This window comes from Thrips palmi, unplaced genomic scaffold (genome assembly GCF_012932325.1).
Source record: "Thrips palmi isolate BJ-2018 unplaced genomic scaffold, TpBJ-2018v1 HiC_scaffold_1, whole genome shotgun sequence".
NCBI lineage: Eukaryota > Metazoa > Arthropoda > Insecta > Thysanoptera > Thripidae > Thrips > Thrips palmi.
The window spans coordinates 1,708,557-1,731,026 of record NW_023144620.1 but is presented as its reverse complement, the minus strand read 5'-3'; the positions used below and the strand labels follow the sequence as shown (position 1 = coordinate 1,731,026).

Genomic DNA, 22,470 nt, shown 5'->3' with positions numbered 1-22,470 from the left:
TGATGAGCTCACCTGGCCAATCATCAAAGTGATCCCGTCTTTGCCGTGTACTGTACACCGTTTACGAGATATCGGTCCGCTAAACTCCATCACTTTGTTCGAGTTGCCGACCGGCTGACCGATCGCCCCCGCTGCTATCGCTCCGTTTCATCGCCATCCCGCTGCCCCCCCCCCCCCCCTTCTCTTTCAGTTCCCCTCTCCCCTTTCTCCTCACTCGCACGGGCACTGCATGATGATGAATGGGCCTCGCGGAATTACTTAACAGTCGTTTTCGGGACCAAAGCCGGGCCGCCAGCAAGCCTAGCCCGGCCGGCCATTGTATGGCACGAAAAAAAAGAAAGGCACAGTAAATGTAGCAACGTCCAGTGTTGGGTCGTTACTGACGCTGCGCAGAGCGGTCGGCAAATGCACGCCACTGCTGGAAATCTCTTTGGAGGCACCGTGAAAAAACAACGGAAAACTGGTTATTTAAAGTAAATTCGCATTTTGACGTCCGCTCTGAAAACCTTACAAACTATTGAAGCCTTACGAAAGTAGCTTCATATAACAAAGTATTTTGAGCATTTGTACGCTTACAAAGAAAATAGTGCGTAATTTACGAACCATTTCTTCGTATTACAAACTAACTATCCATCCATTGAGACGAAAGCTGACAAGTCCACTGTGAAGCAGTGCTCTTGCAGTCCGTATCGCCCACAGAAAAAGGTGACGTATCCTCTGACGCTTAAAACCTTACAAAACATTATAAGCATGCACAGTACAAACTAGTTTACTTTGTTTTACAAGGAAATGGTTCTTAAATTACGAATTAATGTCTTTGTAAGCCTAAGTATGCTCAAAAAACTTCGTCATATCAAGCTGCCTTTCTGTGTAAGGCCTAAATTAGTCTGTAAAGTTTGCAGAGTGTTGCACTGAGAATGAAAAAGTCTTGATCAAAACCCAATTTTGGGCGAGGTCTACCTTACCACCCAAATTTGGGTGAGGAAGGGCACGGTGAAAACTGTTCCTGGTTTTCCCAGGAACTCCCTGGAAATCGCCTATGCCTCCACCAGTGGCCTCCTGGGAAAACCAGGTTCCGCTTTTACCGTGGGTGTATCACCTACCTATATCGTTCCAAAGTATTATGACCCACATTTGGGTGAGGAAACCTTCCTCACCTAAATTTGGGTGATAACGAATTCCTCACCCAATATTTTAGTCATGATCATGACTCTCGTTCTCAGTGTGGAGACTCACAGAGCTTTCCGTATGAGCAGCAGTCCTGCGGAGTGGCCGCGCTGTGTAACAAACTCGTCCGGAGGGGACAGGCCGACTCCGCGCGGTTATTGAATCCCTCTTGTCTCCGCGTAACTGCGGCTGCAAGGCTCCGAGTTGCACGTTTGTGTTTTTGTCTCTGTGTTGCTGCCACGGGCGGTGTTAATGGAAGCGTATCAAGGTTGCGGGCCTCGTGCGAAGCAGGCCGAGTATACACCCTGAAAAATGGAATCTTGATTTTTGATTTTCTTGGTTTTATTAAGAAAAAAAATTTAATTCAAGGAAAGAAAAATTGGATTAAGAAAAATTTTCTTGCAAAAATCACGAACAGTTAATTTTTTTTGATCCAAGAAGTCATTTTCTTGAGTGTATAGTGATCGAGAAGCGCGAACCGGACCGGCACCGGACCGGCACAGCGGACTGAATCCGAGAGTCTGTCTATCTCGCATTCATATGGCGTTCGTTGTAGGTGCGAAAGAGACAGAGGGACGAAAGGACTCTCGGAATAGAATGAGTCTACAGAGTCGCTCGCTTTTCGGGTGCGCTGCTGCCTGGTGCCACCACTCGGAAAGGTGTCAAGTTTAACGGACGGCTCCGTGGAGAAGGGGCGTATTTTTTCGCCGCCAAGAGTCCTAGTTTGGTTCGGCCCGGCTATGTGTGTGTATGTGTGTGTGTGTGTGTGTGTGTGAGAGAGAGAGAGAGAGAGAGAGAGAGAGAGAGAGAGAGAGAGAGAGAGAGAGAGAGAGAGAGAGAGAGAAAGGACAGAGACACGTGGGCGTTGCCGAAAGGAGCAGCGGTGCGGCCTTAATTTGAGGTGGGGGCGTGACAGAAACAATCATGAGCGATTTAATGGAAGCGGCGACAACACTGAAAACCTAACCTTGCCTTCGGTGCAGGCCGCGGGCCGCGTATTTAGTTTTAGTGCAATAGGGTTTGTCTCTCCCACTGTGTGTGTGTGTGTGTGTGTGTGTGTGTAAAAGCGGGGCGTGGCCAGGTCCATTAAAAATAAGAACAAAGCGTAATGCCGTAGTTTGCCGTGTATTAAATCGGCGTCCCGTTTTGTTTTGTTTCGCTCGCCTTGACAACGTAGTGGACCGCATGGGTAGAGAGAGAGGGGGGAGCCCCTGTGGCGGTCGGTCACGTTTGTGTCGGCTCCGTGTTCGTCCTTGATTTTTGGTGGTACAAAGTCGGTTTTCCGGGTCGAGAGTGGTATTGGTCGGTCCGTGTTCACCCAGTGCGTCGAGGGTTTAAGTTTCGCGAAGATCGGAGCATCAGTGTTCGAGTTTTGTGCAAATTAGTGTTCGGCCCTTTGTTTACACGGCCTGCAGCGTCCCTCCGCTCGCACATGTGGCAACGTGTGTGCGTCGCAGCGTCCCAGCCCCAGCCTCCAGCCGGCGCCGCTGGCCGGCCCACCCCAGCGCTCAAGCCCCCCGGCAGGCCTGCTGAGGGGCAGCGGTACCTCAAGCAACAGTGACCAGTGTCCAGCCGGCGTCAGTGTCCAGTGCCCCGTGTTGTGAAGATCAGTGGTTTTGTTCTTTGTGCAATCGGATCTAACAAGTGTTCGACGGTGCAGTGGCCGGGTGTCGCCGCTCACCAAGTGCCGTTCAGCCATGTTCAACGAATCGTTCAGGAAAGCGCCCGCTTTGGTTTTCCCTGTGCGTTGCAGCAAGCCAGCGCCCGGCGTGGGCACGCTGGCCCCTGTCGCTCCCCTCCACAACTCGGCCGGCATGTGGCGTAGCTACACCAGGACCGACCCGCGCCCGCACCCCAGCCTGGAGTCAGCAGCAGCCGAGGAAGGATACCTACGCCGCCTATGGATAAGTGCCTGCTCTGGTTTTGTTTTTTCTCCTTTTTTTCGTCTGGCCGCACGCCGCCCGGGCTGTCGCCCCCCCCCCTCCTCCCGCCCCGCAGTAGAGCGAGGGCGTCGCAGCCAGCATGCAGGAAGGCGTCCCCACCTCCCCCACCCCCCGACCCCCCGACCCTTGCGTAGGGGCGGGGCACGGCCTCATTTGCATGCCGCATGTCGTTTTCTGCTGGTTCGCTGGACCCGGCACTTTTACTTTCGGCGCACAAGATCTGACACCATCGGGACGGTACCGGAGTCACCGGTCCGCGGCTGGAGCCCAAATGCTCTGGGTGTCGCGATCACCCTGAGATGCAGCGCCAGCGGACACACCGCAATGCCCGTCCAGTCCCCATACCCTTGCGACCGAAGAGGATCAGCCTTGCAGTACCTGGCATGGCTTCTCGCGGGGACGCGGCACAAGCCGCACACAGGCTTGCATCGCGGGGGTGGGCCTTAGGCCTCGTATCGTTCCAGGTCTGACGGCGATGTGTCGCAGATGCCCGCTCTGCAATGTGTTTTAGGCCTCACAACCACAGCTACAAGGTCGCATCAAGAGGAGGGTAGGAGTGAAGTGGGTGAAGCAATTTGAATCCAAGACATACGGAACATGGCCCTGTGAGGACGGGGTGAAGCAGGGGAGGGCCGGACTCGGTATAAGCTCGCAGTGATGAACAGTCCAAAAGACTGCTCTCACTGGGACTTGGTGCGGTGTGGCATATGACCCCGGCCGCCGAGGTAAAGGTTCCTGCTCTTTGTACGGACGGTATGTCATGTTGTGCAATGCAAGCATGGCAGTTACCGGGCCCGAACGGCAAAGGATCATTTGTGGTCTAGCCTCTCAAGTTCAAGTTCAAGCATGGGTAGAGACGCGGTGAACCGACGTCGTCTGTCTGGTTCACTTGACGGCTCAATGTTTCATTTTGCTCGTCCAGGCATCGTAATATTTTTTTCAGCGCCTTGAGATAAAAATAAATTTTAAGCCTCTTAAAATGTGATAAAATTTTTTAAAAAATGACAAAAGAAGAAAAAAAATTATGCACGACGTTTAATTTTGAATTTGGTGGTGAATGTGGACTTTGCGGTCTTTCGCTAAGGTCGCTTGACTAAGCTTTGCTTCTAAGTAAACCCCGTCAATTTACTGAGCTAGGGCTGTTTCACAAGTAGTCCGCTTAGCCAACAATTTTTTTTAACCTTTTATTTGCGTATCTATGGTCATTGGCTTTTGCACGCGCTTCACTTGCTTCACGTTTGACGCTTTGTCTTGTGCAAGAATCCGTGGGTGTCGGGATGGGGAGCGCTCTGAAAATGCCAGTGTCTGGTCGGTCTATAACCCCTCGCAGCCTCAATGCCCGAGTGTTCCCTTCCTGGTCCAGTCGTCGGTAATCTGCGCCCCTCTCTCTCTCTCTCTCACACACTCACACACACACACACACACACACACAACCATACACTGACACACACACCCACATATATTGACACACACACACGCACTCCGGATCCTTACCCCTTGGTTTGTTATTGTTTCGAGAGGCAGAGAAATGCGAATAATTGCAGTGTCTGTGTGTGAATTGGTTCGAGTGTGCCGCGCGGTGCGGACAGGCTGTTTTCAGCAGAGAGAGCGCACGATTTGCACACGCAAGCCGAGGCACGCCAGAGCACACACGCACGGCTAACGTAATAACCTGCCGGGGTTGTGCGTTGGGGTCGGTCTGTGCTGCGACTTGAATTATGGTGCGTGTGCGTTTTCTAGGATTCCACGTGATTTACCGGGGACTAAGCCTGAAGCTGACTCGGACGCAACAAGTACAGATGTGACTTGCAAAGACATGAATGGAAGAAGAATTCCCCTAATCTGAATGTCTTACATAGAAATCTCTTATAATACGAAGGAAATAGCGCAAGCATAGTACGACGGTGGCTTTTCTTTGTATTACAAAAGTTTCTATTTGTATCGATAACGCTAAAAAATTTAGTATTTTGAAGAAATGTTGCGTCGTATTATGCTTGCGCTGAATTCATTAGCACATAGCTCAAATTTCATTTTCAGACATTTAGAGGGCTTGGAAACTTATTTTATTTGGCAATCGCCTAAACTAGAGCCGCGATCATCCACCAATCATACGTCTAATCTAGTTCTAGTTTCGACGACTCTTCCCTGTCTAACTTTGTGGTAAAAAAAATTGTGTCAACGAAAACAGTGCATGGGTTTCGAGGTAGTCTTCTTCGGGACCAGCCATGTGGTTGCAAGTGTGTCTTAAGTTACCACAGCTTACAGTGTGCACTTTAAATGTTTTAAAATAAGATCTGATCTACTGTGAATTTGGCGCAAGCGTGTGCGAGGCTTAATTTCTCTAGACAAGTCACTTTTTGGATTTTCATTGAAAGTTCAAAGAAAACCCTTCGTATTGTGAAAGGAAGACTAGATTCGCGTATCAGGCTTGCGACGTTTCCTTCCTATTCTCAAAAATTTCTTCGTAAGACATTTTGAGTCACAACCTTACAAAGTATTTTGAGCATACATAAGACAAACTAGTTTGCTTTGATATACGAATTAATCGCTCGTAAATTACGAAGTATTTTCTTTGTAAGCTTATGTCTGCTCAAAATACTTTGTTATAACAAACTGCTTTGCTCTGTAAGTCCTAAAATAGTTTGTAAGGTTTTCTCAGTGTGGCGCTCGGAAGTGGAGCGGCTTATTGAAATGAGACGAGTGCGACTGGAGCTGGCTCCAAGCAGATCCCCCGCGGCCTCGCCACGTCCCTCGCGGCCGCCAAGAGTCTCAAGGCCGCGCCGCGGGGCCGCGGGCCGAGGCACTGACCGCTCGGCTGCACCGCCGCGGCCGGACGCGGTGCTCTGGCGTGTCTCATCTCTGTCTGTCTGTTCGTCCGTGTGGCGTGAAGCTTTTGTGGCCCTTAAATGGCCCGCTCTTTTCCGGGTGTGACTCCGAACAGACCGCCGCGAAAAAGTTATGAATGGGGATGGCCAATGCCACGCACGTCTTTGCGCTTTGTGCTGACGAGATCCCCGGCTCGGCTTGGCTCGGCTAGGCCGGGTTCGACCTCGCGCAGGGCCTTACGATGTGCTTACTCTTGCCTCTGTCTAAAGTCTGCTTCGTTTTTCGTGTGTTGCAGGTAAGGACGGAAGGAAACCCGGCTGCTTCCAAACAGTGGCCAGGTCGCTGTGTGTCTCTCTCGCCATCTCATGGGTCGTTCCTTAAGGGGGCGTGGAGAGACAGAGAGACACAATACTCTGTAGAAAACGCTCATCATGCTCCATCAGGCGTAGGTATGCTCTGCCGTCCGTCACCCCGAAGCACTCCCTGGGACGAATCGTCCCGGACGATGGTCATTTACGAGGTGGAGTGAGTGAGTGAGTGTTCTTCGCATGCACTCTGTCGAGTTCACCTCTGTTCGAAGGGGTCTTCTACTGACTGAAGTTATGCAAAATCGAAGTTTCCACTCAATGCAGCCATGCTTTTTGCCTACATACACACTCAGAAAACCTTACAAACTATTTTGGGCCTTACAAAGAAAAGTAGTTTGTATAACAAAGTATTTTGAGCATACGTAAGCTTACAAAGAAAATACTTCGTAATTTACGAACTATTTCTTCGTATAACAAAGTATTTTAGTTTGTTATATGTATGCTCAAAATACTTCGTAAGGTTTTAAGAGTGCAGACGTTTCTCTCACAAATTGCCCATTTTCAGGCGTCTTCAGCTCGAATCAAAGTGAGTGTGCGTGAGTGCAGGCTGGGCGTGTACATTGAGTGCGCAATTGAAGTGGCAGACCCCTTGCCTCAGTTTGTTTCCGAAAGTCGTATTCAAAAGGGCCAGAAGGGCGCGAATGTGGCGATGCGTTGATCGCGAGCCTCTCTCAACTCGACCGGTTTGAACCTCAGAATAGTGGAGATCAACCGATGCGGGTTAAAGCGCGTGGCGCCGCGCCCCGCCCGGGGCTCGTTGTTTGGAGAGAGACACGCGTGTTATTAAGTCATCGGAGATAACGAATTACATATGCATGCGCGGCCGGGGCTCGTGCCGCGGGAGGGGGAGGGGGAAAGAGGGGACGGCGGCGCTCTAGGGCACCGGGCAGGACTCGCCTTTCGGAGGCCACGCGTCCCACAGCCGTCTCCATTCCCGCAGCGGTTCGCCGCTCTGTCTCTCTCGCGCCCTCGCGGAGTGCCCCGTGAGTGCGACGGAGACAGCGAGACGACTTCTTCTGAACCACTCGGCTGCGACAGGCTCGGCGCGCCGTGGCGGTGGCCTCGCTGGAATTGAGGATCTTCCTGGAGGAAGTGACATTCAGCACGCCTGACCCACCAGGTACGCCGCCAGTGCGCGACGCGTGGTCGCGATCACACCGCGCGTCCCCTGGGGTGCACGTCGCACAGTGGGCCAAAAGACCGGCGCAGGCGGCCAAAACTCTTAGACGCGTTTTGAGCTCCACAGTCGCTAAATGGGACTCGAACCGAACGTGTGACCCCACCAATGGTTCCTCGTTCAGAGAGCAATCCATTGGTGGGGTCACACGTTCGGTTCGAGTCCTAGTTAGTGACTCTGGAGCTCAAAACGCGTCTCGAGTTTTGGATGTCTGCGCTGGTCTTAAGGCTCACTGTGCCTCGGGGGCAGACAGACCGACAGAACAGACAGACAGACAGACCGTCGAACGGATGAGCGAAGTAGCTGGAGCTACCGGGGCGAGAAGGACTCCGCGTCGACCTCGCGGTGCCGAGGCACGTTCGCGCCGCTCCCGTTGCAGTGGACCCAAGTTTGGCGCTTTTTACGCGACCTTTCTTTCCGCCGCGCTGTCTGCTTGGCCGCGCCACTGTAGAGCGCGCCACTGTACGCTGCTGCTTATCAGCTCGCCTCTGGACAAGTAGTCCTGGAGCGCGCCTGCTGCTGGAGCCTGCTGGAGCGCCCCCACGGCACGGCGCGCCGGACGCAACGGGCCGAGTGGGCCCCGCCAAGCCGAGCCATCCTTGCCCTTGCGACACCGCGTCCCCGCCTGCCTCCAGTTCCACGGCCGCACACTAAACTTCTTACGGATACATCCTATCTGTATTACGGACATTTTTGTGCAATTGCAATTACGGATAGATTTTGCTTGTAATACGGATGAAATCATCCGTATTACAAAGAGTTTTACGTCCGTAACATACAGACGAAAATATCCGTATGGTACGGACGTAAAACTCTTTGTAATACGGATGATTTCATCCGTATTACAAGCAAAATCTATCCGTAATTGCAATTGCACAAAAATGTCCGTAATACAGATAGGATGTATCCGTAAGAAGTTTACTGTGCGCCTTGACACGTTCGGGTCATGAACCACGGGAAGGACTGTGGCGGCACATTTCGACTCACCGACCTCCACTGTTGTGCATTTCGACGGTGGGCCAGAAGACCGAGAGGCGGCCCGAATCCTAGACGCATTTTGAGCTCCAGAGTCACTAAGCAGGACTCGAAGCGAACGTGTGACCCTCACCAATGATATACCTTTATGCGGAAAGCAATCCATCGGTGGGGTCAAACGTTTGGTTTGAGTCCCATTTAGCGACTCTGGAGCTCGAAACGCGTCTAGAATTTTGACATCCTCCACCGGTCTTCTGGCCCAGTGTGCGCCAGTTGTCAACGATCCCTACCCCTTCTCTCTAACTCTCAGTTTCTCCCTCTCTCTCTCCCCCCTCTCTCTCTCTCTCTCTCTCTCTCTCTCTCTCTCTCTCTCTCTCTCTCTCTCTCTCGTGTGTTTGGTTTGTTTGCTGTCATTTTTTCCAGCGCGAGCCCATCTGGCTGCCTTGTTTGCACGGCTGGGAATGAGGCGTCTTCAGGGTTGCCGCGAAGCGAAGCCCGCAGCCTGCGATGAGAAATGCACGCGGCCCGAGCTTCCTATCTGCGCGTGGCGCCGCGTGGCGTGCGGCGGACGCGGCGCCACGGGAAGTGTCCGGGTTCAGGAGACTGATTCCGAGAGTCGTTTTCGACGCTCTGTCTCTAACTCACGCCCCTCACAGAGTAAATGTCTTACGGTGAAAGGCTGCACCAACATATTACTATGGTGGAAATTTTTTCATTAATACCTACGAAATTCGTCAAAATATCTATAAGGTACAGTAAATTCTCAGGGGTATGTTACGAAGTCAGCTGCACCACCATAATATGGAACATTTTCACCATAGTATGGAGAACCTTCACCATACAACGTCAAGAGTGTATAGATGAGAGAGAGAGAGAGAGAGAGAGAGAGAGAGAGAGAGAGAGAGAGAGAGAGAGAAAGGGGGGGGGGGTGAGCGAGGGCGAGGGAAGGAAACGACCCTCGCAAAGTAGGCTAGAAGACCGGTGGAGGCTGCCTAAAACTCGAGACGCCTTTTGAGCTCTAGAGTCTGTCAACAGGACTCGAACCGAGCGTGTGACCCCACCAATGGATTGCTCTCCGAACGAGGAATCCATTGGTGGGGTCACACGTTTGGTTTGAGCCTCATATAGCGACTCAGGAGCTCAAAGCGCGTCTAGAATTTTGGCTGGCTGCACCACTCTTCTGGCCCACTGTGCCTCGGACGGCGGCAGGAAAGTTGATTTTTACCGCCCTATGCGGACTTGCGGCAACCGCTGAAGCGTGCCGTGGCGTGCCGTGCCATGGCCGTGCGCGACGATCGAGGAGCCTCAAAGAGAAGATTCACTCACTGCGCTGCACTGCGCACGCACCAGGCGCGCCCCATAAAAGGTGCGCGGGCCGCGGTGCTTATAACGCATCACGCGGATTACAACGCGCGAGAACAGTGGGCCAGAAGACCGGTGGAGGCGGACAAAACTTTAGACGCGTTTTGAGCTCCAGAGCCACTGAATGGGACTCGAACCGAACGGGACCCCACCAATGGATTCCTCGTTCGTTAATGGCGTCATACGTTCGGTTCGAATCTTATTTTGCGACTCAGGAGCTCAAAACGCGTCTAGAGTCTTGTCCGCCTCCACCGGTCTTCTGGCCCACTGTGGCGCGGCCCGCGGCGCTGAGGGGCCGTGTCGTCGCTCTGTCTCTCTCGCACTGATGGGCCGTCACGTAGGGGTGCGAGAGAGACAGAGCGAGGCCCTTCGGAAGCAGGCGCGGCCATTCCTCGCGTTGCATTTGTCCCACTTTTGCGTGGCGTCGGCATTGTGCCGCCTCGCTTGCACGCGGGCCGAGGCGCCGTGGCATGCCGCTTGGGTGCTGTCTTGGGAGGCTCACCTGCACACTGATGCCGTGAGGGGCATTCCAGAGCCGATTGACAGTGGTCGAAGTTGACCTTTGACGATTTTGCTCATTTTTGGCTCAAATGTTACCTACCGACCCCCACAAAATTTCAGCCGTCTAGGTCAGTTAGTATGGGAACTGTGAGCAATCAAAGTTTTTGGCTATTTTGCTTTAGTCGTTTTTGACCAAATTGCACTTTTTTACTGAAATGCTCCGAAGTTCTCTTCTTTTCGGACCTGAGGTATGAAAATTGGTACGCGAATGAAATATTGAGTGGTGAATCCGAATCTGCACGCAGAATCGACCTCAGAGCAGTCCATCGTTGCTAAAACTGCACTCAAAGCCAAAAAATAACTTTTTTAAGTGTTTTACAACCTTCAATTTTCTCCCCATCCCGGAATCCAAACTAGACCCGTTCTAGGCGGCAAATTATTCCTCAGACGACTACCTAAAAACAAGCGGCTCGAGTTACCGATGGTATGGGTCTGGCTTGGGCGCTGCAGTGCTCGCAACATTGACAAATGCTGAATGTTCAATCCAATGAGATCTCATTGATCGGTGCGTCTGACAGCAATTTGCATAAAGACTTTTTTGTTCAAAATTTGATTCCTGACAAGTTGTTCTCAGGAAGTTTTGCTCTATCTCTTACGGTTTGTGAAATATGGGGCAAAGATGGTTTGGGACCGAAAAATGTGTCTCTGAAGTACTATCTAGTTTTGATCAGCACATCAACATAGTCCCTCGAGACACAGGTAACATGTGAGCCAAAAATGAGCAAAATCGTCAAAGGTCAACTTCGACCACTGTCTATCGGCTCTGGAATGCCCCGTGAGTCGTTTTCGTCGCTCTGTCTCTCTGGCACCGATACAGAACGCCCCGTGGGCCGTGAGTGCCGGAGAGGCAGGCGGCGAAAACGACTCTCGGAATCAGTCTGTACTGGAGTCCGCGAAGCCCCGCTGGAGTCTGCGGGGTGAAACTCCTGGAGTTTTGCAGCGCCTTTTTGTTCGAGGGGGTACACTGTAATTCAACGGGTGAGACATCTGACCAATTTTCGGCGATACAAAATGTATCACCGAAAAAAAGGTCGTACACGAATGTATCACCGAAAAAATGGTCGTACACGCACGTATCACCGAAATAAAGGTCGTACACAAACGTATGACCGAAAAAAAGGTGAGACATCAGCGAGATTGGCCCTTGTTTTCCTGGAGAAGTATCACCCTTTTTTCGGTGAAACGTGCGTGTACGACCCTTTTTTGGTGAGACGAGCGTGTACGACCATTTTTTCGGTGATAAATTTTAGTATCACCCTTTTTCGGTGAGACAGTTGTGTCTCACCCCTCAGAGAGTGAGATGTATCACTATTTGATTTTCAGTGTAACCACTCCAAGAAATCGTGTACAGAGTACTCGGTATTACGCTGTATTATAGGGATATTACGGCACTAAAATGCCAAAATTTGGCACATTTGGCCCAAAAATGGTATTACCATTACGTGTATTACGCGTAATACACGGTTTTTCTGCACAGGGTATTTCGCGAGTGTTCACCCCCTCGTTTTTGTTCTGGCGCAGCGAGGTGCATTCACCAGTGGTTCTCAACCTTGGGGTCGCGAAAGAATTTTGGGGGCGGTCGCGGCGAGGTGGCTGGGGTCGCATGGGGTCGCCCAAGGGGGGCTGACTGTCGTGCACCGTGTCCGAACTATTATGTACTATAAGTATTATAGGTATTATTGCGGGTAATATTTTTTGATAATTGTGTTTTTCTTGGTTCTCTTTACAAGAAAATTTTCCCAAGAACGTAAGTGAGTTTAAAACAAAAAGAAGAAGCAACATATACACTGTCATAAATTTCCGAGAGAAAAAAATGGAAAATCGAGTTTTTCCGAAACTTCTGCATGGAGCTCTCCTTAAGGGGGGACCCTGGTGAAAAAATGGCCAAAACTGCCAAAAATAGTATTTTCAAAGTTCACAGATAAAACTGTGCATGGAAGGTTTCAGATTCAACAGGTTGAACACCTTTAAACAATGTGGGTAGTTACTTCATCACTTAGGAAGAAATAACTTTGAGATCAGTTGTCGTTGGCTTATACGCTCAACCTCACAGCTTTGCTCAGTCGACAAAAAATTTTGTCATAGAAAGACTTCCTGCGTTCCTGGTCGACACCTACATGAGTCATCTTGCATGGACTCTATTCGTTGATGACTTGTCGACAAATTTTAGAGACGGAATCTTGATATCAGCCCTACTTTTTTTTACAAACTCCTAAAAGTTTGAAAAAAAGGTAAAAAAGTCACTTTTTTTCAATGTTAAAATTTGAAAATTCATAGCTCAGGACAGAAGTTGAAATTGAAAATTCCGTCACTAAAATCTCTTCTTTACATCTTTAGGATAACCCAAAAAAGTTTTCAAGACTTTCCGTTCCAATGAAATACGCAGGAAGATTTTTCCCCAACGCTCTAGAAAAACACCAAAAAGCCACTTTTCTCAGAGACCGTTCAACATTTTGGATTGAATTTTGTTTTGGGAACTCACCATAATGAACCTAATAACTAAGCAAAGTTTCAACTTTCTGGGATTATTGTAAAGCCTACTTGAAAGTTTCACCAGGGTCCCCCCTTAAAGGCAAAACTCTGGGCTTTCTCCAAAATGTTTCGGAATTTTGAACAAAAATGCATGCTTCACTGTCAGGAAATCACGAAAAAAAGTTTGCAACCAATTAAAAAATGAGGAAAAGGTGAACCTCTATTTATTCAGCTCAGTTTTCATAATACTGTACCAAGGGAAACCTACTCTACAAACTGAAGTGTGTACTCAGTATGCGTCTACAGATGCATACTTGCAAGTACACATCTACAGATGCATACTTGGCTGAGTATGCACCTACAGATGCATACCTAACGCATCCAAGTATGCATCTGTAGACGTGTACTCAGCTGAGTATGCATCTGTAGATGTGTACTCAGCTAAGTATGCATCTGTAGGTGTGTACTTGCAGGTATGCATCTGGAGATGCATACTGAGTACACATTTCAGTTTGTAGAGTACGGGATGTAACTCAAAGGAGCTCGAAGGAGATTGTCCACTCTTCGGCCATTTCAGACTAAAGAATGCTTCGGCGAAGCCCTCTTTAACACATCTGAGAAAAGACATGCATTTTAGTTCCCATCAGGAACCAAGTAATGCTCCGAGGAATATTTGTTCAAGCCCTGAGAAAATCTCTCTGAAAAAAGATGGAAAATGAATGGAGTCTCCATGAACGTGATAAGAGTTTTTCTCCATAAAATTTCGGAACTAATTTCTAATAGTGTAGTCACAAATTAGGATTGGGGCTCGCGCTCCTCAGCCCTCAAAATCAACCGCTCACGCAGAAAAGCCTCAACACCCAGTCATTTGTTTTGGCACTACTTTGTTATTTTCCATTTAGAAGTCGATTAACTTTCGTAAGCTACAATTTTATAAATCTGTCATTTTAAAGCTAAATCTTCACTTCCTATACGGCCTTTTATGGTATTATAGATGATAGTATTATAGCTTTAATTTTTGTATTATGGGGCTGTGTGCGAAGTATTATAGGACTCAGCCGCACTGAGAATGAATTGGTCACCACCATCGGGGTGCCATCGGGAACCTTACGGCGTCGTCGACGACGTTACCCAAATTTGGGCGACGATTTTATGACTGCCCGAAATTTGGTCACCACGGGTTCGTCACCCAAATTTGGGCAACGGTGCGTGCGTTACCCAATAAAAGGGCGATGGTGGTGACTCTTTCATTCTCAGTGGCGCCCTTGTTCTCGGCGCACTTTCAACTGTACAGCTTTACATCAGCCGAGTACCGCACTGTCTCATTGGTTCAGACGTGATAAATGTGAGGCTTAGGCAACTGACATGTTTGAGAACTGTCCCAGCTAGATGTAAGAGGGGCGAGTACAGGCGGGTACACAACTACAATAAAACATGAAGAGGAAAATTAAATGTAATTTTTAATGTTGAAATTTTGAAAATTTTCCGTCTATTACTGAAAATATGAAATATTATAGCAGTTACGATACTTGTACGGAAAGATATTGAAAAAAAATAAGCGCCTTTTTGATTTCCAAACTAGAGAAAACCTCATAACCTATTCTTCGGTAATAACAGAAAAAAAAGCAATTACGCGGCAAACACCTTCGGAAAAGACAAAAAAGTCCAACAAAATTAAGCAATAGCTCGTATTACACTGTAAGAGTTCACACACACACACACACACTACACAAACACAATTGAGACCAAAACAAGAACCACCTTAACAAGATCAACAAACGGTTCCACAATCAATCCACAGCACGCACCTGTCAATAGATTCTAATTAAGAAACAAAACTTCAATCTGGCTCTCTTACCATGACAGCAAACTCAATTTCAAGACATCACCAGGCAAGTGTATGACCACCCTGCTGCTCCTCTCATGTCAACGTGACTGTCGAGCATTAATCAAGGCATCAAGAATTAGCACTAGATTGAATGTGAAATGATTCGCCCTGTACCAAATATGATGTCTCACTCACGCGGGACTAAAAATACGCAGCAATTATGAGCGGGTGTCCTCAGACGCTCTCAAAATAAGTTGATCAGAGAGACTGGGGTGGATTCACCCCTGCATGGGTTCGTAAATGTCTTCTGAGATTCGATGCATCATTAAACTCCTTCAGGCAAACTGTGCACTCGAATGGCTTCTCGACTGTATGGGTTCGAAAATGTCTTCTGAGATTCGATGCTATATTAAACTTCTTCAGACAAACTGTGCACTCGAATGGCTTCTCACCTGTATGGGTTTGTAAATGGCTTCTGAGAGTCGATGATTGACGAAACTTTTTCTGGCAGACTGTGCACTCGAATGGCTTCTCACCTGTATGGGTTCGTAAATGACTTCTGAGAAGAAATTCATTTTTTAACTTCTTCAGACAGACTGTGCACTCGAATGGCTTCTCACCTGTATGGGTTTGTAAATGGCGTCTGAGACTACATGCATGACTAAACTTTTTCTGGCAGACTGTGCACTCGAATGGCTTCTCGCCTGTATGGGTTCGTAAATGTCTTCTGAGAAGAAATTCATTTTTTAACTTCTTCAGACAGACTGTGCACTCGAATGGCTTCTCACCTGTATGGGTTTGTAAATGGCGTCTGAGACTACATGCATGACTAAACTTTTTCTGGCAGACTGTGCACTCGAATGGCTTCTCGCCTGTATGGGTTCGTAAATGGACTCTGAGAGACCACGCATCATTAAACTTCTTCAAACAGACTGTGCACGCGTATGGCTTCTCACCTGTATGGGTTCGCAAATGTCTTCTGAGATGAGATTCATGATTAAACTTCTTCAGACAGACTGTGCACTCGAATGGCTTCTCGCCTGTATGGGTTCGTAGATGGATTCTAAGAGCAAATGAAGAACCTAACTTTTTCTGACAGTTTGTGCACTCGAAGGGCTTCTCGCCTGTATGGGTTCGTAAATGAATTTTGAGAAGACTTGGGTACCCAAACTTCTTCTGGCAGACTGCGCACTCTAATGGCTTCTCCCCGGCACGAGTGCGGACGTGCGCGTTCCGACGAGACGAAGTCGGTTGCTGAGCGGCGTCGCCCCGCAATTTGGAAGCCATGCTCCAACAAAACCTGCAACAGGGTTCAGTCAGTGACTACTTCGCTTCGAGTCGCTTAGGAGAGCGAGCGCGACGGCACTGCAAATCCAGAGGCAAAATTAAAGATTATTTGCCACAAAATTGGTTAGATCTGATCTGAAACGCTGCACAGTATGGTTCTTCGGCCGCCTGACACGTCAAATTTTCTCCCCAAATTTCCCCCAGAAGTTTTTACGCACAATAGATCTTGTGGTGCAGCCATTCACAAAAACAGCCAAACCTCCGAAAATCAGAATGAAATTGAAAAAAAATGTAACTACCCAAAGCGACCCAAAGCGACTTTGAGCACGAACTTCAAACCTCAATCCCTTACTCACTACTCTTACTACTTAAAGAAAGGCACCTGACATATATTTATTTAAATCGATTAGGCAGCGTAGTTAGACATGCCGCTGAAAGCATTTCACAGGTGAGAGCAGAGATATTGATCAGAATGTTCAGTCCGAGACTCGCACCGTGCACGCCGCCCCAACGTTACCAATAAACTGAAAATGAGACCGCAGTGGTTCCTGAATGGCTTGCGGAGAACCGAAATGCAAGTTGCAAATTTTCTCAATCGCAGTTGGGCAATATGCACCGCAGAATTTCGAATGACCGCCGAATTTACATTCTCAAAACAGGAAAACACGTAGCGGTTCGCACCGAGGGACCCACCACTCAGCTCAGGAGTGTACGCAAGATTACTGATTACCAGAGATAACCTACAATATTACTAAAAAAAATCTCTATAATTTTGGCCAGTCAAGAACATATTTTGACTTTTATCGTAAGCAAAATTCCGATAAAACTGCGAAAATAGCCAGTTTAGACGTGTGATTACCAATGATAACTGGACGAAGTGTGTACTACCAGGGTGGTGGACCCCTCGGTTTGAACGCAGCTTAACAGAAGGTTCCGCGCTGGCCATTCAGGCCTCCTCCCGATGCGACTGTACACTAGAAAATGTCTGACCATACGATTTGCTGGAAACTTGAGCAAAGATGGCACGAACTGCACGTCGCAGAACTTTTTGTGGCTTTCATTGTGAAATGCCCAGCGAAAGATTCATATTATAAAGGAAAAGAATAGGGTACTTTCGTAGATCCCTGAACCGGAAGCACACAGACGCCATGTTGGCGGAAGTAGATCCAAACTTGACATGGGAAAGAGACGTTCGTCAAAGGTATCGGCCACACTTGAACATAAACAGTCGTTTGATACTTGTTTGCAGTGCATATGTGTTTCGCGAGCAATATTTGTACAGCTTGGCTATAGTTTTGGATCCGAAGGGAGGTTAGTTTCCGGCCAATTTGGCGTCTGCTGGTCTGCTTGCTTCCGGTTCAGGATTCTACGAAAGTACCCTATTGAAAGGTGACTGACTGGAAATGGCATACTATTTCTTTTCAAATGGAGACTATTTACTGTGGAAGACTTTCAGATAACCACTTTCAATTCGACGTTCCACTTACCCGTCAAGTGCTGTTGCCGTCTCGTCCCAGACGACGTCCTTCGTGTTGCTTGCTGCGTGTTCAACGCCTCGTCGTCACAGCGTCTCCACCGGTTCTACTCTTCGGATGGATTCTCAGCTTCCCGCAGCGGACGCGTTGTATACTGCGAATCTGCAATCCGAGTGAAATGGTGGCTGGTTATCGGATGGACTGACGCTGCACACATCCGTATGATCACCCATCAGGATGACCCCTAAAAGGGTCATATTGTAATGTACGACCGGAAAAGGATCGTACTTCGACGTCTGACCGATTAATTGTCACGTTAATGTATATCACAGGTAAAGCTTGCACTGGTAAAACTAAAGCGTAACTCTGTGCTTAAGTCAAGTATGGAGTTACGCTTTTAGAAGTTACGTGAAATCAGGCATACTCTGAAAATTCCCCCATGCATTTAGAAAGGGGGAACACTGGTAAAACTAAAGCGTAACTCTATGCTTGAGTCAAGCATAAAGTTACGCTTGAAGACGTTACGCTTGAAATCAAGCATAGGCTAGAAATTCCCCCATGCATTTAGATAGGGGAAATCTTGGAGGATGAGCCTATTACGCTTGATCTGAAGCGTAAACTGATTACGCTTGAAAACAGGGGGTAGTACTACGCTTTAGTTTTACCAGTGAATCTTGGCGGATGAGCCTGTTACGCTTGATTTCAAGCGTAAACTGATGATGCTTGAAACAGTGGGTAATACTACGTTTTAGTTTTACCAGTGTGATGTATCCCCAAGCTAAACAGGGGCCAGGTCAATACTTTTAGTACCACCGAAAATAGGTCACATGTCTCACCCTTCAAGTTTCAATGCACAAATGTGGCACGGGAAAACGGTTTCTGATTGTACCAGGTAGCCTATAGAAATGAGACAGGGAGATTCTGGGAAAACCAGAGACTGTTTAAACCGTGGGGCAGTGGTTAATTTACGCCTTTCGTGAATCGTACAGTCCGTGGGTCTTTCTTGAACGGAACGATACAATATTTATATGAAAACCGGAAGTCACAAATCACCACTTTAAATGAGCTTCATGCCTAGGCAGCTGCGTTTACTTCTCACGATATCTGATATTTCAGGGCTGTTTTCGGTTTCCTGCCTGCGCTCGGAGTGCATTGATCAACGAACAACCTCAATAACGAATGGCAATAGAGCATTCTAGTTATCGATGAGTGGAGAACAAGAATAATCACAATAACGGGAAATGACCCTGTTGACTTCACCCCACTTACCCGGTCGAGGGGATAAGATAGAGAATTTTCCCACGTGTCACTCTTTCAAGATCAATTTAGCTTGTTTCGAGTAATTTTCGGGACCGGGAACAAACCTACACTCTAAATGTTCTACAGTGAAGATTCTCCATATTATGGTGAAATTGTTCCATATTATAGTGGTGCAGCTGACTTCGTAACATACCATTAAGAATTCACTGTACCTTATAAGTATTTTGACGAATTTCGTTGGTATTACGGAGAAAATCACCACCATTTTTATGTTGGTGCAGCCTTTCACTGTAAGACATTTACTGTGTATTGACTTACACTTTTCCTTGAAACAGGGCTCGCTAGCTACTAATCTTATCTATTTCCGGTTTTGAGCTTCATTGGTTCACTGGTAAAACTAGAGCGTAACTCTATGCTTGAGTCAAGCATAACGTAACGCTTGAAGACGTTGCGCTTGAAATGAAGCATACTCTGGAAACTCCTCCATGCATTTAGTTAAAGGTAATCTTGGCCGATGAGCCTGTTACGCTTGATTTGAAGCGTGAACAGATTACGCTTGAAAACAGACGGTAATATGACGTTTTAGTTTTACCAGTGTTCTTCAGCCAACGACTTCTACTAGGGGTACGCGCCGTTTAGTGTGGGCGCGTAGTGTGGCTGAGCGATACGAATTTGTGCACTTCGGACTTTGCTTAAGTAGACGAAATGTGCAGCTTGTGGGCTCATATTGAGTGGGGGAAATGTAGGTCTGGGGTATAAATGGAAGTGATTTTCGTTAACAGCACACACAAAACTGTTGGGATCAACGTCAAACTCGATTTTAAAATTTTGGTCCAAAATTGGTCAAAATTCGGTAATGCGTGAGTCTGGGAAAAATTTGGAAGTCATTTTTGAGTTCAGCACACCAAAAACTGCAGGAAACAATATAAAACTCGATTTGAAAATTTTGGTCAAAAATTACCTAATTTGAGATGAAAATATAAGTCTGGAGTCGAAATGGAGGTGATTTTCGTTATCAGCACACAAATATCTGTTAGGATCAACATCAAACTCAATACAAAAATTTTGGTCCAAATTTGGTCAAAATTTGCTAAAGCGTGAGTCTGGGAAAAATTTGGAACTTATTTTTGAGTTCAGCTCATCAAACACTGTAGGAAACAATATAAAACTCGACCTGAAAATTTTGGTCCAAAATGACCTAATTTAAGATGAAAATATAAGTCTGGAGTAGAAATGGAAGTGGTTTTCATAATCAGCACTCCAAAAACTCCAAGAATCAATATGAGACTTGATTGAAAAATATTGATATCAAATTGATCAATAATTGGTAAAGAATGGGTCTGGGTTGGTCTTCATGGATCACCCTTTGTCGTCACCAATACCCTGATGCCACACCAATGCGATTTTTTCAGTCGAGTAACATTCCATTGCCAGCATAGAATCGCTTAATTGGCTACTCGTCTGCTTGAGTCACTATTAGATGTATGTTTTTCTTCCAACTCATGAATTCACAAATTTATTAGTTATATTTGAGAAGCCTTTTGTCATTATTTTATTTTAAACCAGTGAATTAAACAACATAGACTGGAATATGTAATCATAGTTTATATTAAGTGACTCAGTTTAGGGCAGGCTGATCTGAAGCATTCGACGGAGAACAAATTTTGTCAAATTCAGTGAATCGTCTCATGAAGTCAAGTGCAGAGGCCACTTGTTGCTCAATACGCCAACATAATTTACCTTATTCATGCCTCGTGATATTTTGTCTCTAGAGTAAAAGAATACAGTGCTTGTATTCAGAGAGCCAGCTTTAAAACCATTACCAATACTTAGTTCCAGTTGTCGGACAGAAGCTTTGGTGAAGAGAAAAGAATCGTCTCATTAAATGCAATTACAAAGTCACCCACCGCTCAAAACCTGAATCGTCCCATTGAACCCAATATCAGTTCAAAATCTGTTAGCACAAAATATATGGATTATTTATTGCACCAATTACATCTATTTATGGATTCTTTTAATCAATAGATGTTGGTACTAAAATATTTATGTTAGCTTGCAGCATTGCAATAGAATGTCATTTCCCGAGACAAACCAAGACAATTAACTAGTCTTCAAATTTCAACAGAAGTTATTCATGCATTTACCTGATTTCATTTACTATCAAATTTAAAAATAAGGATAGTACCAGAGAGAATAAAATCAGCAGATGCACACAAAGGCAAAGAAAACATTCTATTTACAATCCACACCTACACTCACAGTGCACTGACCTGAAGGATGATTCCCCTGTGACGGGGGAGGGGGGAGAGGGGAACGAAACACGCAAACCATTCTCACATTCAGTTTTCGTATTTGCCTCTGTTGACACTCCGGAAGGGTTTCATTCATTCTCGAATGTTAAAAAACTATCTCAGTACCTATTTGAGAACCCCTTTGCTCTTTAGTTTGTTTATTTGCATAAGTGCCGTCCCGTCTTGCAGACGGCTTGCAAGCGCGGCAGCCGGTATGAGAAATTCGTCAGCCGCACGATGCTACCAACCTAACCACGCTAATTACCTAGTTCAAAACGATGTTTTGAATATTTCAAACGATGATAATCGTTAATCTGAGATAAACTCCCCCTGTAGGATGTTTAGGAGACATCAGGTGTGAAATTTGGATACTATTCGTTCAGTAGTTGCTGAGAAACGTGAGTGATTACATACAGACGGACAGACAGACTCACGACCAGTCGGTTTTTGGTGCGCCCTAACACGGCATGGGCTTCGCTATCGCTCAGCCAATAAAGTCAGGCCTACCGCCACTTCAACCGGAAGCAGCCAGTGGTGATTGAGTGAATCTAAACTGGATAAGGTTTGACGGTGCAAAATACTTCGAAAGTTAGGTCATACCGCAACGGGTTGTAGGTTAGTCCAGGCAGGTCAGGGGCGAGCACAATCTTGGTAACAAACACAAGAACTGTGCTGAATTTAAATCTGGAAATACTATCATGAGGTTTCCTTGATCCGTGGGCACTCCTTCCTATTCTACTTCTACCAAAGCCAGTTGGAAACGGGAAGTGGAGACTTGTTGATTCAGAAGCAACTGCACTGCTACGCCAAGACTTGCACCTTGCACTGGCGTTCGCGGAAGGCAACTCTTCGGCGGTTGAATTTGAGTCTACGTCCATAAATCGGCTTTGGTACGCCAAGATGTTGGTAAGCCGAGATTCTGTTCCGCCATGATGTCAGGCTCTACGTACCTCGTGCGACTGTGCCGCCTAAATAACTAAGTCGGAGACATTTAGGATATGAACGACTGTTGGTATCGAAAACAGAACCGAGCTAATGATCCTCCACGACCCGTACCGTTAAACGAAGGAACCGCGTACAGTCGACTTCAAGTGGAGGGTCCCGTCCACTAGAAGTCCATGAGGTGCACTGGGTCGCGCGAACGCAGCATGAAGTACGAGTTTTCCGAGACGAAGTGCTTCGGAGACACTGATTTTCTAGTAGGGTACTTTCGTAGAATCCTGAACCGGAAGCAAGCAGACCAGCAGACGCCTAATTGGCCGGAAACTAACCTCTCTTCGGATCCAAAACTATAGCCGAGCTGTACAAACATTGCTCGCGAAACACATATGCACTGCAAACAAGTATCAAACGACTGTTTATGTTTAAGTGTGGCCGATACCTTTGACGAACGTCTCTTTCCCATGTCAAGTTTGGATCTACTTCCGCCAACATGGCGTCTGTGTACTTCCGGTTCAGGGATCTACGAACAAAAGCAA

At 47.2% G+C, this 22,470-nt stretch overlaps 1 protein-coding gene across 15 annotated transcripts; it reads right to left on the bottom strand.

Annotated features, from left to right (window-relative positions):
* Positions 1-14,293: 14,293 nt before the first annotated feature.
* On the bottom strand, positions 14,294-22,191 carry LOC117650483 (oocyte zinc finger protein XlCOF6-like). 15 transcript variants are annotated; one of them, XM_034395086.1, is made up of 4 exons: positions 18,278-18,422; positions 17,454-17,603; positions 15,552-15,979; positions 14,294-15,383 (listed from the first exon to the last, which is right to left on the bottom strand). In XM_034395086.1, exons 3-4 carry the CDS (start codon positions 15,964-15,966, stop codon positions 14,938-14,940), a joined length of 861 nt encoding a protein of 286 aa, XP_034250977.1. In that variant the 5' UTR covers positions 15,967-15,979; positions 17,454-17,603; positions 18,278-18,422; the 3' UTR covers positions 14,294-14,937. The 15 variants fall into 15 exon arrangements, with proteins under 15 accessions (XP_034250977.1, XP_034250190.1, XP_034250038.1 ...); XM_034394299.1 differs by lacking the exon at positions 18,278-18,422 and adding an exon at positions 22,049-22,191 and having other exon boundaries at positions 14,294-15,979; XM_034394147.1 differs by lacking the exon at positions 18,278-18,422 and adding an exon at positions 21,943-22,044 and having other exon boundaries at positions 14,294-15,979.
* Positions 22,192-22,470: the final 279 nt, after the last annotated feature.

What these genes read in the sequence shown, in the direction of transcription:
- LOC117650483 (XM_034394299.1), bottom strand. Translation starts at nt 15,966, where the DNA reads ATGGCTTCCAAATTGCGGGGCGACGCCGCTCAGCAACCGACTTCGTCT.